Here is a 19,387-nt window from a genome sequence, read left to right as displayed (position 1 = left end):
ACACATATCCAGATATCAGAAAAACTTACTTTAAATAAGAAACTGTAAAAAGAGATAAAGAAGGACATAGTTTGATAAAAGGTTCTATTCATCAAGAAGACATAATGATCATAAATATATATGCATCTAACACAAGACCATCCAAATACAGCAAATACTATTAGACACCTAAAGGATGAGATAGACTCCAATACAGTAATAGTGGGTGACTTCAATATTCCCCTCTAATTAATGAACAGGTCACCCAGACAGAAAATCGATAAAGATACATTGGAGTTGAAACACACCATGGGACCAGCATTGTGGCGTAGCAAGTAAAGCTACTGCCTGCAATGCCTGCATCCCATATGGGCACCAGTTCAAGTTCCAGCTGCTCCACTTGCAACCCAGCTCCCTGCTAATGTGCCTTGGAAAGCAGCAGAAGATGGCCCAAGTTCTTGGGCCCCTGATTCCATGTGGGAGACACAGAAGAAGCTACCGGTTCCTGGCTTCGGATCAGCCTAGCTCCGGCCATTGCAGCCATTTGGGGAGTGAACCAGTGGATGGAAGACCTCTCTCTCTTTCTATAACTATGCTTCTCAAGTAAATAAATAAATCTTCAAAAACAAACAAAAAAAAGCAAGTTTAAAGCATTAAGTGCTTACATTAAAAAAGGTCTCAAATTAAAGATCTAATAGTACATCTTGAAGACTCAGAAAAGCAAGAACAAACCAAACCCAAAATCAGAAAGAGGCATGAAATACTAAGGATCAGAGTAGAAATAAATGAAATTGAAGCTAAAACAAAACACAAAAGATCAACAAAACAAAACATAGGTTTTTTGAGAAGATAAATAAAATAAACTCTAGCTAGACTAACAAAGAAAAAAAAACTCAAATAAATACAATTAGAGATGAAAAAGGAGACATTACAACCAACACCACTGAAACACAAAGGATCATAAGAAACTACTATGAAGAACTATATGCTAATAAATTGGAAAACCTCAAAGAAATGGATAAATTTCCCCTTTTTTTGTCTTTTTGCCATTGCAGGCCCATGCTGCCCTGCGCCTCCAGGGCGCGTATCCTTCGGGCCACCTGCCCCATGCTTTCTGGCCTGCATGTTCCTCCACATGGCTGGCTCCTGGTACTCAATCCTACAAAGAGACTGTACAGCTGTATAGCTCTGCATGCATTCCTAAGGCCTTCAAAGGGTACAGTTTAAAAACTTGCCATGGGATCCCAAATCCCCTTGGGCCAGATGGTAATGTTAACAACAGCTTAAGTTTTAAAATGATCATATATAGATAGGATTAAGATTTAAAGTGATCACATAGGTGAGATTAAGTGTTAAAGTGATCACGTCACTTTAGAATTAAAGAGGAGGAAATGCTCCAACATGGGAAGGAGTCCATACAGCAGATTCATAGAATGGGAATTGCTTTAAGTAGCACTCAGTGACCTCAGAGTCAGCTCTAAATAAAATAGTTTATTTCTTTACCTTGATGGAAGACTTCATTTTTAAAGGCCAGCTTCCAATTACAGCAGCCACACAAAATTAATCAAAAATTCCTGACTCCTGGCTTCGGACTGGCACAGCTCCGGACATTGCGGCCAATTGGGGAGTGAACCATCAGATGGAAAACTGACCTCTACCTACCCCTCTCTCTCCCTCTCTCTCTCTCTCTCTCTCTCTCTCTCCCCCTCTCCTTTCTATGTAACTCTGACTTTCAAATAAATAAAAAAAATTTGATAAAAGAAATCATTAAGGTGCCAACGCTGTGGCATAGCGGGTAAAGCCATGGCCCGCAGTATCAGCATCCCATATAGGTGCCAGTTCAAATCCCAGCTGCTCCACTTCCTGTCCAGCTCTCTACTATGGCCTGGGAAAGCAGTAGAAGATGGCCCAAGCCCTTGGGCCTTTGCACCTTCGTGGGAGAACCGGAAGAAGCTCCTTGCTCCTGGCTTTGGATCAGCACAGCTCCGGCCGTTGTAACTGGCTGGGGAGTGAACCAGCGGATGGATGGAATACCTCTCTCTCTCTCTCTGCCTCTCCTTCTCTGTGTAACTCTGACTTTCAAGTAAAATAAATAAATCTTAAAAAAAAAAAAAATCAAGGACTCAACAAAATGGAAAGATTTCTAGTTCATGGATCAAAAGTCATTATCATTAAAATGTCTATGCTACTTAAAGTATTCTTTAAATTCAATGCAATCCTTATCAAAATATCAATGACATTCTTTACAGAACTAGAAAATGCAATCCTAAAATTCATATGAGATCACAAAAAGATTCAAAATGGATCCTTAACAAGAAAAATTAAGCTGGAAGCATCACAATACCTGACTTTAAAGCAGACTACAAATCTACATTAATTAAAACATCATGGTACTGAAATAAAAACCGATACATAGATCAGTGGAACAGAATAGAGAGCTCAGAAATTAATCCACATACATACAGTCAACTGAATTTTTTAAAAAAGTGCTCAGGCCATACAGAGGAGTAAGGACAGTCTCTTCAACAAATGGTGCTGGCAAAACTGGATCTATATATGTAGAAGAATGAAATTAGATCCATACCTCTCATCATATACAAAAATCAACCCAAGATAAATCAAAGACCTAAATTAAAGACCTGAGACTGGGGCCTGTACTGTGGCATAGTGGGTTAAGCCACCATCTGCAGCGCCAGCATCCCATATGGGCACCAGTTTGAGTCCCAGCTGCTCTACTTCTGATCCAGCTCCCTGCTGATATGCCTGGGAAAGCAGTGAAAAATGGCCCAAGTACTTGAGTCACTGCATCCATATGGAAGACATGGAGGAAGCTCCTGGCTCCTGGCTTCAGCCTGGCCCAGCCCCAGCCATTGTGGCCATTTGAGGAGTGAACCAGTGGATGGAAAATCTTTCTCTCTGTCTCTCCTCTCTTTGTAGCTCTTTCAAATAAAATAAATAAATCTTAAAAAAAAAAAAAAAAAAAAGACCTGAGACTTTGAAGTTGCTGGGAGAAAATGTAGGGAAAACACTCCAAGACATTGGTGTAGACCCCAAAGCACATGCAACAAAAGCAAAACTAAGTAAATAGGACGACATAAAACTCAGGAGCTTTTGCATAGCAAAGGAAATGATCAATAGAATGAAGACATCAAACTGAATGGGAAAAAAATATTTGCAAACCACCCATCTGCAAAGGATTAATATCCCAAATATATCGGCAACTTAAAAAAATACAACAACAAAAAACTACCAATCTGGTTGAGAAACTGACATAGGACTTCAATAGACAGTTCTCAAAAGAAGAAATACAAATGGCCAACAAATATATGAAAACATGCTCAACATCACTAGCTATTAGGGAAATGGAAATCAAAACCACAATGAGATATCACCTCAACTCTGGCAGAATGGCTAAAATCCAAAACAGAGAGAGAAACAAATGCTGACCAGGATGTGTACAAAGGAGAGAACTGATACACTGTTGGTGGAAGCCTAAATTAGTGCAGCCATATGGAAAACAGTGTTAAAATTTCTTAAAAAACGAGAAACAGACTTGCCATATGATCCAGCCATCTCACCACTAGGTATATACCAAAAAGACTTGAACAAAATGTATCAAAACAGACACCTGCGATCACAAAGATAGGAGTAAGTGTTAAAGGGATCACATAAATAAGACCAAGTGGCTGCTAATAACAATTGATAGAATTAAAAGGAGAGAACGATCCAACATGGGAAGTAGGACACACAGCAGACTCACAGAATGCCCTAAACAGCACTCTGGCCTCAGAATCAGCTCTTAAGGCATTCAGATCTGGCTAAAAAGCCCATGAGAGCATTTCAGGCATAGAAAGCCAAGACACTGTGGCAAAAAATGACCTACATGAAAGATCTCTGTGAGTCAGATCCCAGTGGAATGAAGGGGCCTTCAAATAAGGAGGTACCTTTCTCTGAAGGGAGGAGAGAACTTCCACTTTGATTATGGCCTGGTCTAAATAATGTTGGAGTTTGTGGACTCAAGAGGCTTCCGTAGCCTTGGCAGCTCATGACAAGCGCCTTGGGCGATCTCTGATGTCATAAATAAGAGTGTCAATTGATTAATCAACAACAGGAGTCCCGGTGCTCCTGCTGCCCATGTAGGACCTCTGTCCTTAATGTGTTATACTATGAGAATTAATGGTAAAACTTATCTTCAGACCGGCGCCACGGCTCACTAGGCTAATCCTCCACCTGCGGCACCAGCACCCCAGGTTCTAGTCCCAGTTGGGGCACCGGATTCTGTCCTAGTTGCTCCTCTTCCAGTCCAGCTCTCTGCTGTGGCCCAGGAAGGCAGTGGAGGATGGCCTAAGTGCTTGGGCTCTGCACCCGCATGGGAGACCAGAAGGAAGCACCTGGCTCCTGGCTTCGGATCAGCACAGCACGCCGGCCGTAGTGGCCACTTAGGGGGTGAACCAACGGAAGGAAGATTTTTCTCTCTGTCTCTCTCTCTCACTGTCTAACTCTGCCTGTCAAAAAAAAAAAAAAAGAAAAGAAAAGAAAAAAGCTAATCTTCATACTTTGTGTCTGTGTGGGTGCAAACTGTTGAAATCTTTACTTAGTACAGAGTTGATCTTCTGCATATAAAGATAACTAAACATGAATCTTAATGAAGAATGGGATGGGAGAGGGAATAAGAGGTGGGATGGTTTGGGGGTGGGAAGACAGGTATGGAGGGAAGAATCGCTATAATCCAAAAATTATACTTATGAAAGTTGCATTTATTAAATAAAACCTTTCTATAAAAAAAGCAAAGGAGGCTACATTATCATGTACATTGTGTGATTTAATGAAGAAATATATATAACTGTATATCAAATGATATAAACATGATTTTTATACTTTTTATACATTAATTTCCACTTATAAGAGAAAACATGCAAATTTTTCTTTCTGGGTCTAGATTAATGTAAAGATGTCCAGTTCCATCAAGTTCATTAACAAAAGAGAAATTCATTTTTCAGAAGCTTTTTACTTTTCACTCATAACAGTTTTCATATTCTTATCTGTCATTAGGTTAAGTGGTCAAATAATGTGAAAACATTGAATAACCTGAAAATCTTGGAACATATAAATATCTTTGGGGAAACAGGAGTTACAATAATTTCTATCAAATATATATAGATATTGTTAAATGGAAATTTGAATTTAATGTTAATAAAAATTCAACCATTAAGATTTGGGTAGATTTTGTAACTATTTAAAACCTAGTATGGGATTCAGCAAAATTCTAACAATCAGTGAGAGCAAGAAGGAGGAGGAAGGCTGGGAGGGAAGGGAGGCGGGGGAGAACTATCATATACTTAAAATGTATATATGAAATACATGAAATCTGTTTTCTTTATAAAAATAAAGAAATGAAGGGATGAAGAGAAAAACACTCAAAAAAAAAACACCTGCACCACCATGTACATAACAGCACTGTTCACAGTAGCCAAAATTTGGAATTAATCAATGTGTCCATCATTAGACGACTGGATAAAGAAAATGCGGTCTATATACACACAATGGAATATTATATAGCTATAAAAAAAGACTGAAATTCTATCACATGCAGCAAAATGGATGCAACTGGAGGACATTATAAGTTGAGTGAAATAAGCTGGACCCAGAAAGACTAATACCGCATTTCTCCCATATGTATGGGAACTAAAATTTTTAAAATATAGTGTTGTAAAACTTTGTTTTATACCTTTGTGAAATCAGTGGTTTAGAATATTTCTAAAGTTTAAATGATCTGTGATTACTTTAAAATTTATGTGTTTGTGGGTTAAATGGTCATTTTTCTATTCAATTACTGTTTATAATCATTGTCCATATTCCCATTAAACTAGGATCTTTTTGCTTTTTACTTGTTAAACTTCTTTTAAGCAAAGCTTTAAGCCTTTTTATTGCAATGTAAATTTAAAATATGTTATCTCAAAAACTAAAAAACGGGAAGAAGGAAAGAGGGTGGAAGGGAGATGGGAGAGAGAGAGGGAGGGAGGAAGGAAGGGAGGAAAGGAATAGCATTGTTCTTAGAATTGCATCTACAAAGCATACTGAATCTGTTAAAAACTAATTAAAACAAAATTAAAAATTGTTTTAAAAGATATTACTTACCTTGGAGGCTGAATTTTAAATTTTTCAAAAATTTCTGGATACAAAAGTGGGAATACCACCATTTCCTTTAGCGCATGAATATGGTGGCTCAGCCCACCTATGCTATCAAATCGCACCTTGGAGAAAAGGAAAAAGTTGAATAGAAATTTATTTCGTATGTTTTACAAAATTTTGTAAATTTGTGAAATAAATAGTCCTATGATTCAGAAATGCATGCCTTCAGTAGGAACTTTTAAAAATTAAGTACACACACAGATAAGAGAAGAAACACAGTAAAATTCAAGTTTACATTTCAGTTCATGCAAATCAAGCTACTGTTCTTTAATCTACTAACTCAGGACCAGGATTAAAGTCCAACCTAAACTTCAGTGGTTATCTATAGGAAATACATTTATATTCTAATAATTTAAATGTCTTTCAAAATATCTCATGCATTCTCAGCAAGGGCAGTGTAATCCACGGGGGGCAAAAAATGGCTCAGAGTTAGGGCAAGAAAACCTTAACTATTACAGTAATATGGCCCTCTAATGCACAACCAAATCTTATAAAGTCTTCTTCTCTAAAGTTTAATTTCTCTAGTAAAGGAAGAAATTTAATTTTTCTTATGGGACAACAATGAAAAACTATTTAGAGAAACACTGATCTATCTCAAGAAGCAACAAAGACTTTTCCTCTCACCCATCATAATTTACACAGCTAAAAGTCCATGTAAAGGAGAAAAGCGAGGGGCCAGCACTGTGGCATAGTAGGCTAAGCCTCTACCTGTGGCATCGGCATCCAATATGGACGCCAGTTCGTTTCTGGCCTGGGAAAGTACTGCAAGATGGTCCAAGTGCTTGGTCCCCAGTACCCATGTGGGAGACCTGAGGAAGCTCCTGCCTTTGGATCAGCCCAGCTCTGTCCTTTGCAGCCATTTGGGGAGTGATCCAGTAGATGGAAGACCTTTCTCTCTGTCTCTCCCTCTCTCTGCCTGTGACTCTGCCTCTCAATAAATAAATAAAATCAGAAGAAAGAAGAAAGGAGGAGGAAGAGGAAGAAAGGAGGAGAAGGAAGGAGGGAGGAAGAGGGAGGAGGGGGTAAGAGGAGGAGGAGGAGGAAGAGGAAGAAGGAGGAGGAAGAAGAGGAGGAAGAAGGATGAGGAAGAAGAGAAAGAGGAGGAGAAGGAGGAAGAGGAAGAAGAAGAAGAAAAGTAAATAGAACAAGCATGTTGGAAGCAAAGTGTGCCAAACTGTTAACAATTGCTTCTGACTAGTGGATTAAAGTAGATCTCTTTTCCTGCTTCTTTGTTTTGTTATGCTATTTGAAAATGTTCTATAATTTATATATTGTTGTGATAGAAAAACTAGAAAAATAACAGAAGTTAAATAACAGAAACAACCCCCAAGATAAGCCAAATTTTCTTTTAAATAATATCTAATTTTATAGAAATAAAGTAATTCTAACTAGCAGAGACATCTAAAAGCTAACTAGATTCAACAAAGTAAGGAGTAGTAAACCAAATAAGCAAAGATCATTAAAATAAGTGATCTTACTTAATCAGAAAATAAGCTTTAAGGTGAGGTTCTGGGCATATTTAATACTCTAAAATTTTCTGAGGCCATTGTTATAAATATTTCCCTATATGACTTCAAATGGAGATAGTTAAAATTTCATTTTCAACTGTATATGCAACTCCATTTGGTAACTTTGTAAATCTCTCATATGAGTCAGTTAAACTATGTAGAACAGAGATTTATGGAACAAAGATGAAAGCAAGTCCTTAGATATGCAATAACCTTATTCCAAAGTATCCCCCAAAGTAAGACACTATCAACACACTATCAACAAGGTGAAAAAATCTACCATATCTTCTCAATTTTGTGTCTCTTTTCAAGCTATATACTTTGCCCTGGATACAACAATCTACTTTTTTTTTTAAGATTTATTTTGTTTTTATGTGAAAGAGTTACAGAGAGAAGTAGAGACAGATAGACAGAGAGAGGTCTTCTATGTGCTGGTTCACTCCCCAAATGGCTACAATGGCTGGAGCTGAGCTGATCTGAAGCTAGAAGCCCAAGCACTTGGACCAACCTCTACTGCTTTCCCAGGCCAGAGCAGAGAGCTGGATCAGAAGTGGAGCAGTGGGGATTTGAACCAGCGCCCATATGGGATGCCAGCACTGCAGGCCAGGGCTTTAACCCACTGCGCCACAGCACCAGCCCCAACAATCTATTTCCTATACTGATTTTTTTTTTTTTTGGACAGGCAGAGTAGACAGTGTGAGAGAGAGACAGAGAGAGAGAGAGAAAGAAAGGTCTTCCTTCCATTGGTTTACCCCCCAAATGGCTGCTACGGCTGGTGCACCACGTCGATCCGAAGCCAGGAGCCAGGTGCTTCTCCTGGTCTCCCATGCAGGTGCAGGGCCCAAGCACTTATGCCATCCTCCACTGCACTGCCGGGCCACAGCAGACAACTAGACTGGAAGAGGAGCAATCAGGACAGAATCCAGCACCCCAACCGGGACTAGAACCCGGGATGCTGGCGCCACAGGTGGAGGATTAGCCTAGTGAGCCACGGCACTGGCCCCTATACTGATTTAACAAGCTTTATTTTGATGACCCCTATCTGAATCTCTAGTCCAAATATTTCTCCCTAATGGCAAACCTAAAAAAAAACAATTGCCTACAACTCACTTCCACTTGTGGAATACCACAGATACTTAAGACATGTCTACAGATAATTTAAATCACCTTTCCATCTTATTCCTCGCCTTACGTTCCCTGTTTCAGAGAATGGAACTATCCTTATCCATCCAGTCCATCCATTGTCCACCTAGTTGTATAAGCTAGAAACCTGGGTAAAACCCTCAATTTGTTTCTCTCCCTCATTCCCAATTAATTCACCAAATTCCATTATATCTGAATTTAATCCTCAATTCCTTCAAATATACCTACTACTCTGCACTATTACTCTACTTTTTACCAAAACCAATATTCCAAATTATTGCAGTGTCTAAACTAATCACTCTAATGCTCGCCTTGCTTCTCCAAAATTCATTAACCATATCATAGCCAGCACAATCTACCTACAATGCAAATCTGATCATGAAACAAAGCCACTTCAATAACAGCTCATTGGCTATCACAGTTTATGGAACCATGTCACTCATAACCTCTCAGCCTCATTCCTTACCAATTATATATTCCAGTAACAATGAAATGAAAAAATCTAACTCTGACTTAGCATCTCATGTGTCCAGGGTTCTTAGATAACAAATCACACATCAAAACATAAATACTGGTCATGCTTGAATTTTCTACATTTAACACAGGATGTTTTAGAAACAAGGGAGGCCGGCGCCACGGCTCACTAGGCTAATCCTCCGCCTAGCGGCGCCGGCACACCGGGTTCTAGTCCCGGTCGGGGCGCCGGATTCTGTCCCGGTTGCCCCTCTTCCAGGCCAGCCCTCTGCTGTGGCCCGGGAGTGCAGTGGAGGATGGCCCAGGTGCTTGGGCCCTGCACCCCATGGGAGACCAGGAAAAGCACCTAGCTCCTGGCTCCTGCCTTCGGATCAGCTCAGTGCGCCGGCCGCATCGCGCTGGCCGCGGCGGCCATTGGAGGGTGAACCAACGGCAAAGGAAGACCTTTCTCTCTGTCTCTCTCTCTCTCACTGTCCACTCTGCCTGTCAAAAAAAAAAAAAAAAAAAAAAAGAAACAAGGGAAAAACTCTTGGTAAAGAACAAACAAAAAAAGCTTCTACAAAAACATTTACAAAACTTACTGACTTGATGGGTTAACAGATAGTCAGGGGATACCAATGGAATTTGGGGTGTAAAATATTTGCCTCCTTCCCCAAAACTTTATCTTTAACAAGAACAAATAGGCTGTCCTCCTTTCTTCGCAATCTCCAAATTTACCCTGCGAACAGCAAGGAAGCTCTTCCTGAGCTCACAGCTTATTGTGAATATCCCACCCTTAGCAGGCCAGACAGGATGGAGAACTGTAAATAAGGTCTTCTGAGGGTTTTTGTCCCTCCCTGGTAACTTAATGCCAATCTGATTGTGGAGGGTTTTTTTTTTTTTCCTTTGAAAAAGCCCAGTGTCACCAGTCCCTTTGAGTTTTCCTCTCTTGGAAGCCCCCCTCCGTGCCCATTCTGGCTGGAGGCCTTTGACTGTAATAAATACTTTTAAATCTCAAAAAAAATGAAAAAACTTACTGATTTATCAATGTTCATTGGATCAACATCAGCCAAGCTTGCGCCTACTTTTACTCGTTCTCGGAGAATACCACTAGCTAAGTCTTCTGCTCTGAAGTTCATAGGCAAACATCTGAAAATTATATAAATTCAAGTAAACAGTATTAGCATTTTCACATTTTTAATGTCACAATAAGCTTAAATTGTTGACATATTTTTATCTTTCTTCTTTTTTTTATAACCCAGAAAATAATAACAAAGGATTTCATATTTTTAACTAATTTTAAGGATGGCTCTAAGGTTTTAAAAATTTGTTTCTCGGCCGGCGCCGTGGCTCACTAGGCTAATCCTCCGCCTTGCGGCGCCGGCACACCGGGTTCTAGTCCCGGTTGGGGCGCCGGATTCTGTCCCGGTTGCCCCTCTTCCAGGCCAGCTCTCTGCTGTGGCCAGGGAGTGCAGTGGAGGATGACCCAAGTGCTTGGGCCCTGCACCCCATGGGAGACCAGGAGAAGCACCTGGCTCCTGCCATCGGATCAGTGTGGTGCGCTGGCTGCAGCGCGCTGGCCACAGTGGCCATTGGAGGGTGAACCAACGGCAAAGGAAGACCTTTCTCTCTGTCTCTCTCTCTCTCACTGTCCACTCTGCCTGTAAAAAAAAAAAAAAAAATTGTTTCTCTAAAAGGCAGAGACACAAAAAAGGAGGAACAGACAGTGACAGAGAGAAATCTTCCATCTTCTGGTTCAATACCCAGTGGCCACAAACTCCATCCTCGAACTCCATCCTGGTCCCCTACATGGGTGGCAAGGGTCCAAGGACTTGGGCCATCCTCTGCTGCCTCCACAAGCATGTTAGCAGGAAGCTCAACATGAAGTGGAATAGCCTGGGTGGCTGCGCTGTATGGCATCCCACATGGACGCTGGTTCCTGTACCAGCGGCTCCACTTTGATCCAGCGCCCATCTAATGGCTTGGGAAAAGCATCAGAAGATGCTTGGGCCTCTGATACTCATGTGGAAAACCTGGAAGAAGCTCCTGGCTCCTGGCTCCTGGCTACTGGTTTCAGCCACCTGGGTACTGAACCAGTGGTTAGAAGATCTCTCTCTTTCTCTGTAAGTCTGACTTTCAAATAAATTAATACATCTTTAAAAAGGGGAGGAGGGAATAGTCAGGACTCAAGCCTCCACCCCAATATAAGGTATCAGCATTGCAAGCAACAGCTTAATGCACTGAGCAACAATGCCAGCCCCCCTAAACTCTTTTCAATAGACCAAAAATAGTTATTCACAATATAACGTAAACAAGATCATTAATCTATTGTAAAGAGCCCAATCTATTTTTAAACTGAGGAAAATGTTTTCACATACTTCATTCCCCATATTATACAATTATAAAATAAAAATACAATTATGTGCATTATACTAATGGCATTAAAATGAAACTAAGCTTTGTTATACTTATCCTCAGGTATTCTGTGAATATATCTAGTCAGTTTATATGATTAGAGAGGTTTCTTTCCCTTTTTTTTCAAAGAAACCATTCTAGATAGCTTTATCATTTGTGTTTAACAGTTTAGGAGAGCTCTCTAGTATCTAAAATCTTATACTTGTTCAATTTTATTATCCACTAAGTAAATATAATCTACTTCCTCTTTCAACCTTGGGTTAACATTAAAAGATGACCAACAACAGTTTCAAAAAAGTATAGCTTTGGCCGGCGCCGCGGCTTACTTGGCTAATTCTCAGCCTACGGCGCCAGCACCCTGGGTTCTAGTCCTGGTTGGGACACCGGATTTTGTCCCAGTTGTTCCTCTTCCAGTCCAGCTCTCTGCTGTGGCCCGGGAGTGCAGTGGAGGATGGCCCAGGCCCTTGGGCCCTGCACCTGCATGGGAGACCAGGAGAAGCACCTGGCTCCTGGCTTCAGATAGGCGCAGCCCGCCGGCCATAGAGGCCATTTGGAGGGTGAACCAACAGAAAAGGAAGACCTTTCTCTCTGTTTCTCTCTCTCACTGTCTAACTCTGCCTGTCCAACAAAAAAAAAAAAAAAAAAAAAAGCATAGCTTCTATAATGACTAGAACTTAATATTTCTTAATCCTAATACTTCAAAAATATATTCTTAAGGTAGATTATCAGAATAGTTCAAATTAAAGAGGCATTAAATTCTTTTATTTAACCTAAAGTCTTGGGGCTAGAGTCTGGGCACAGCAAGTTAAGCTACTGCTTATGAAGATACCAGCATCTTATATCAGTTCAAGTCCCAGCTGCTTTACTTCGGCTACAACTCCCTGCTAATTTGCCTGGGAAACTAGCAGAGGATGGCTCTGGACAGAGTTCCAGATTCCTGACTATGGCCTCAACCTGACCCAGCTATTGCAGCCTTTTGGAGAGTAAATCAGAACCAGCGAACATCAGATCCTCTCTCCTTCCTTTTCAAATAAATTAATTAATTGAAAAAAAAAAAGCTTAGATTCCTCTCATATTTCTTGCTATCACCTACTCAAGGAATTTTTTTTTTTTGACAGCAAAATTAGACAGTGAGAGAGAGAGACAGAGAGAAAGGTCTTTCATTCATTGGTTCACCCCCCAAATGGCTGCCACAGCCGGCGTGCTGTGCCAATCCAAAGCCAGGAGCCAGGTGCTTCCTCCTGGTCTCCCATGCGGGTGCAGGGCTCAAGCACTTGGGCCATCCTCCTCTGCCTTCCCGGGCCACAGCAGAGAGCTGGACTGGAAAAGGAGCAACCGAGACAGAACCCAGCACCCCAACCAGGACTAGAATCCGGGGTACCAGCACCGCAGGCGGAGGATTAGCCAAGTGAGCCGTGGCACTGGCAAGGAATTCATTCTTTTTTTTTTTTTTTTTTTTTGACAGGCAGAGTGGACAGTGAGAGAGAGAGACAGAGAGAAAGGTCTTCCTTTGCCGTTGGTTCACCCTCCAATGGCCGCTGCGGCCGGCGCGCTGCAGCCGGCACACCGTGCTGATCCGATGGCAGGAGCCAGGTACTTCTCCTGGTCTCCCATGGGGTACAGGGCCCAAGCACTTGGGCCATCCTCCACTGCACTCCCGGGCCACAGCAGAGAGCTGGCCTGGAAGAGGGGCAACCGGGACAGAATCCGGCGCCCCAACCGGGACTAGAACCCGGTGTGCCGGCGCCGCTAGGCGGAGGATTAGCCTAGTGAGCCGCGGCGCCGGCAGGAATTCATTCTTAGTTTACAATCTACACTAATCCAAACTTGTTTCCAAAATCTGCTAAGTGAAAAACCTGGTACTTCTACAATAAGTATGTAATACCAAATTATAGAAATGCTTTGCTAAGTACAAGTTTTCTAAATATAATATCTTTTTTTTAAAAAATATATGCTGGCCAGCGCCGCAGCTCAATAGGCTAATCCTCTGCCTGTGGCGCCGGCACACCGGGTTCTAGTCCTGGCCAGGGCGCCGGATTCTGTTCTGTCCCGGTTGTCCCTCTTCCAGTCCAGCTCTCTGCTGTGGCCCGGGAATGCAGTGGAAGATGGCCCAAGTGCTTGGGCCCTGCACCCCATGGGAGACCAGGAGAAGCACCTGGCTCCTGCCTTCGGATCAGCGCGGTGCACCGGCCACAGCGCACCGGCCGTGGCGGCCATTGGAGGGTGAACCAACGGCAAAAGGAAAACCTTTCTCTCTGTCTCTCTCTCTCACTGTCCACTCTGTCAAAAAGTATATATATATGCTAAAAATAGGAAAATAAATATGATTTGACACTTGAATTATTTACTAGACAAATACAGAATCTCTCTCCCAATGAAAATATCAAGGTTTTGATGAGCCATGTAGCAATCTTTACCCTATTTAGGCAAACCCCCCCCCCCCAAGAGGCAGTAACAAAAGCAAAATAAAGTTTCCCAACAAAAATCCAAGTGCTCCATCAATAATTTTATTAGAAACTTTATCTTACTCAGGTACTAAAATCATTTTAAGTACCTAAAATCATCCTCATTAAGTGGATTTAGATTAGACGGTAGGTAGAGATGGAACACAGATACTGCCACATAGACTGGCCTACTCCCATTGTCTCTCCTTCCTTTACTCTCATACAGCATTTCATCCTGAATATGTACAGATTAAGTAACCTACAAGATATTTCCCAGTGTTGCATTTCCACTGTAAGAATGACTAAACCCAAACCAAACCAAGTCAGTACATTATTCTAAAATATATGTTGAATATCAATGTTAATGACAGAACACTACAGATTAAGAAATGAATGCCAACTGTGCTTCCAGTTTTATACCAAGGAATTAACACTAAAAACTTCACTAACCTATTTCTTGCTCTTGCCATGCTCTTTGATTTCCTTCTTTCAAAGCGTTCTTCATCAGAAGAAGTTGTATCACTACTATGAATGGCATGTTTCTTTCTCCTATAAAAAGAGAACAAAATGCTTAAAACCATTAAAACAGTAAATATCACTATTTTAAAAGATTTATTTATTTATTTGAAAGGCAGAGTTACAGAGAGGCAGAGGCAGAGAGAGAAGTCTTCTCTCCATTGGTTCACTTCCCAGATGGCCGCAATGGCCAGAGCTGTGCCGATCCAAAGCCAGGAGCCAGGAGCTTCTTCCGGGTCTCCCACGTGGGTGCAGGGGCCCAAAGAGAGCTGGATCAGAAGTGGAGCACCTGGACTCAAATCGGCTCCCATATGGGATGCCAGCACTGCAGGTGGCAGCTTTACCTGATACACCACAGTGCTGGCTCCCAAATGTCATTTTAAAACATATTGTAAGCACAGTATCCACAAGCAGCTCAGTAGGAAATTCATTCATTCAGCAAATCTTAGCACTTACACAGTTTACATCTTACAAAGTTTAAGGTAGTAAGTTTCACAGAAAGAAAGAAAAAAAGAGGAAAATAAGAAACCTACAATTTCTTAACAGTGTAGTTCAGGAAGTCAGTCCAGTAACAAATTTAATTTTCATCCAAAATTAGAGAATTTCTTTCATTGTTTTATAAATAACATTAGAATCATAGAAAATAAAGTTTGTCTTTTTTGTTTTTTATTCTCTCTTTTTCAAATAACCAGAAACAGGCTAGACATTCAAAGAACTAGAGAAAACAGGGGCTGGCGCTGTGGCACAGCGGGTTGAAGCTCTGGCCTGAAGTGCTGGCATCCCATATGGGTGCCGGTTCTAGTCCCAGCTGCTCCTCCTCTGATCCAGCTCTTTGCTATGGCCTGAGAAAACAGTAGAAAATGGCCCAGGTCCTTAGGATCCTGCACCCATGTGGGAGACCCGGAAGATTTTCCTGGTTCCTGGCTTCAGATCAGCGCAGCTCCAGCCGTTGCCACCATCTGGGGAGTGAACCAGCAGATGGAAGACTTCTCTCTCTGTCTCTACCTCTCTCTGTAATTCTGTCTTTCAAATAAATGAGATAAATATTTAAAAAAAAAAAAAAAAGAACTAGAAAAAATAATACACTGGTTTCTAGGGTTTCACTTTCTACTTCACTTCTAACTTCATTTGATTGTCTTATAAAATAAATAAAATATTTAAGAAAAATATTTTATAATGAAAACTACTATTGAATGATTAGATCACATATCAGGCTAAAATCATCCACAAGGAGAAATAATACTTAATGAATGCTAGATTACAAATGTAATTCATGACATCTCTTAAGATATCTAGAAAATACTGTAAGAAAAAAAAAAAAAACACCAAAGTGTACTACCTCAACATATGCTGCAAACTGATTTCTCAAACCCAAGTCAAATTATTTGGCTACTTTTTAAAAATTATACAATTTTTCATATAATTACACATATAATTATATGAAACTTATATTTTTCATATAATTATACAATTATTCAGTTAGTAGTTCTATCAAACAGTAATTTGCAAGAAACCTTAAAGCAAACCTAAATCACCTTGCCTTTCACCACATTATCACTGCCAATGTGCCCTATTCATCTTCATTAATTCATTCCACCTCCTTTTTCTACACCTCTACCCAGGCTTCATTTAGCACCCGCACAGTCCTTTAACCACTCCAGCTCTGCTTCATTTAAACATCATGTGCCATGATCCCACCTTGGATTTCATCACCACATGAACTGCTGTCAACCTCCGCAATATTAAAATTTAATGACCTTCTCTTTGAACATAATCACCTAACATGCTAACTCTTCCACTTCAAATCTATCAAGACTTACAGGTCCAGGGGACCCATTTACTCATAACTTTCAACTCTCTTCCTGGCTTAAATTTTTGTCCTATTCAGCATCAACTATAAAACCTATTACTTCAGTTTGTTTTCTCCTTTTAGTTATTTATTTTGAGGCAGAAACAGAGAGCTCCCATCTGCTGGTTCACTCCCCAAGTACATGCAACATTTGGAGCTGAGCCAGGCCTAAGCTAGAAGCTGAAATCTCATGGCACTTTCCCCATAAAAATAGCAGGAATTCAATTACTTGAGTCACTACCAATGCTTCCTCAAAGTCTGCATTGGCGGGAAGTCAAAGCCAAGAACTGAACCCAGGCTCTACTGTGCTAAGTAGGTGACTTATCCATGAGGCAAAATGCCTAGCCCTATTACTTCACTTTTTAATCTCACCTGAATGATTCTGACTCCTTACTTTTCCATTATAATCACTGAACTCCAACCCTGTACCAATCCAAGCAGTAAAAGTAGAATACTGACCACACTGATTAAAATCAATACAATCGTACAAGTCAGCATCACTAACTTCATTTACTTCAAAGTCAGATTAACCTTCACAGATTTGCGCTTCCACAGTTCACACTCCGAAGCACACTACTGTCAACAATAACCCAAATTAGGGCTGGCTTTATGGCACAATAGGGTAAGCCACTGCTTGTGACACTAGTATCCCCTATCAGACAACCAGTTTGAGTCCTGGCAGCTCCGCTATCAACCCAGTTCCCTGCTAATGCACCAGGGAATGCAGCAGAAGATGGTCCAAGTACTGGGGCCCCTGCAACCCAGATAGGACACCAGGATAGAGGTCTGGGAGGCTTTTGCCTGGTTTAGCATCAGCCTAGCCCCAGCTGTTGTGGCCATTTGTAGAATGAGCCAGCAGATGGAATATATCTCTATCTCTGTCACTCTGCCTTTCAAATAAATAAAAATAAATCTCTAACAATAACTCAAATTTTCCCAACACTCTTAAGATCTTTAACATCATAACATGCTCCTTACTAACACAAATGTTTTCAGATCATTCTGCATCACATTTGGGGAGTGAACCAGTAGATGGGATCCCCTCTGTCGTTCTGCCTCTCAAAATAAATAAATAAAAACTTTCTGAAATAAAGAACTTCCTTAGTATCCAAAAATAGAAAGGACAACAGGAAAAAAATAGTATCAACACTTCCAATGAAAGCAGTATGGGAAACACAGATTCAACTGTCCCAAGGTGAGCAGTGCACTGTGTAACTTTAGGGAAAATGATGGTAAAACAATAAATAGAGGTCAGCACTGTGGTGCCCCTGCAATGCCTGGCATCCCATATTAGCACCAGTTTGAGTCCCAGCTGCACCACTTCTGATGCAGTCCCTGCTAATGCACTTAGAAAAGCAGAAGTTGGCCCAAGTACTTGGGTCCCTGCCACCCACGTGAGAGACTCAGATAGGAGTTCCTGGCTCCCAGCCTCAGCTCCCAGTCCCAGCCATATCAGCAATTTGGGGAGTGAACCAGAGGATGGAAGACCAATCTGTCTCTCTCTCTGTAATCTGCCTTTCAAATAAATATATATAGATCTTTTAAAAAATATCAAAGCATGGAGCCAGTACTTTGGGATAGTAGGCTAAGCTTTGCCCCATGGCGCTGGAATCCCATACGGGCACTGGTTCGAGTCCTGTTCTGATCCATCTCCTGCTTTGGCCTGGAAAAGCAGTGAAAGATGACCCAAGTCCTTGGGCCTCTGCACCCACGTGGGAGACCCAGAAGAAGGTCCTGGCTCCTGGCTGCAGATTGGCCCAGCTCTGGCCATTGCAGCCACTTGGGGAGTGAACCAGTGTATGGAAGACCTTTCTCTCTGTCTCTCCCTCTCTCTGTCTGTAACTTTACCTAAAAAAATAGTCAAGGCAAACTGTGAGCCCGCAATATGTAGGATAATTAGAGGGGAAAAAAAGACACAGTGAGTCTCTCATTAATAGATAAAAATTTCTGCCTTCCAGAAACAAACAAAATGTACCTGATATGGCTTCTTCGTGCCGGAGATCTGTGAATATCAAACAGCGTGTTTTCCCTCTTTTTTTGATGAGCTGGTACTAAAAAAGAAAAGAAAAAGGATAATATAAAAACAATTAACAACAAATTTATAAACAAATATATTAAAAAGGCAGAAATTATTTCTATTATTCCTGAACTAAACCCAGCTAGGCAAGTGTATTCAAGTTCCAAATATCTTCTGGAAATACAATAAAAGTTCAAATTTTGTGCTAATATAATTAAGTTACAATTAAGCATTATGAACAGGTGTTAACTTATATCTTTATGAATTTGGGTTTAAAATTAATCTCGTAGATACAATACCAAAAGTATGCTCAATTACAAAAGAGTTTTGAAGAGCAGATCAAGATTCTAAATATGGTGTAGGTAATTAAGTTGCCAGTTGGGATGCCCATATACCATACCAGAGTGCCTAGTTCAATTCCTGGTTCCTCTGCTTCCAATACAGCTTCCTGCTAATGCACACCCTAGGAGGCAGCAGACAATGGACTGAGTAGTTGGGTCCATGCTACCCATGTGGGAGACCAGGACTGAATTCAGTCATCAGCTGTTGCAGAAGTCTGGGGAGTAACCCAGCAGATGGAAAATCAATCCCTTTCTCTCTCTCTCTCTTTCTCTCTCTCTCCATATATATATATATGCACACATATACACATACACACACATATACATATATATACATCTTCCTCCCTCTCTGTCACTCTGCCTTTCAACAAATAAATAAATCTTTTAAAAAATAAAAAGTAGGCTGGCGTCGCAGCTCACTAGGCTAATCCTCTGCCTGCGGCGCCGGCACTCTGGGTTCTAGTCCTGGTCGGGGCACCGGATTCTGTCCCAGTTGCCCCTCTTCCAGGCCAGCTCTCTGCTGTGGCCCG

The 19,387-nt window shown here is 41.1% G+C and overlaps 1 protein-coding gene across 4 annotated transcripts in view; it reads right to left on the bottom strand.

Moving 5' to 3' along the window:
* ATAD2B (ATPase family AAA domain containing 2B) overlaps positions 1-19,387 on the bottom strand; it is a 221,521-nt gene that overhangs the window by 138,375 nt on the left and 63,759 nt on the right. For all 4 annotated transcript variants that reach the window (XM_002710061.5, XM_070069369.1, XM_070069368.1 and 1 more), the window contains exons 8-11: positions 18,475-18,550; positions 14,585-14,683; positions 10,313-10,424; positions 6,118-6,233 (exon numbers count right to left, since the gene is read on the bottom strand). In XM_002710061.5, the coding sequence (XP_002710107.1) occupies positions 6,118-6,233; positions 10,313-10,424; positions 14,585-14,683; positions 18,475-18,550 (403 nt within the window). The remainder of the gene's footprint in view (positions 1-6,117; positions 6,234-10,312; positions 10,425-14,584; positions 14,684-18,474; positions 18,551-19,387) is intronic.

The sequence above is a fragment of the Oryctolagus cuniculus genome, chromosome 2 (assembly GCF_964237555.1).
Source record: "Oryctolagus cuniculus chromosome 2, mOryCun1.1, whole genome shotgun sequence".
NCBI classification, from domain to species: Eukaryota; Metazoa; Chordata; class Mammalia; order Lagomorpha; family Leporidae; genus Oryctolagus; species Oryctolagus cuniculus.
The sequence above is the reverse complement of the archived record's forward strand: the minus strand, read 5'-3'. Positions and strand labels throughout refer to the sequence as shown.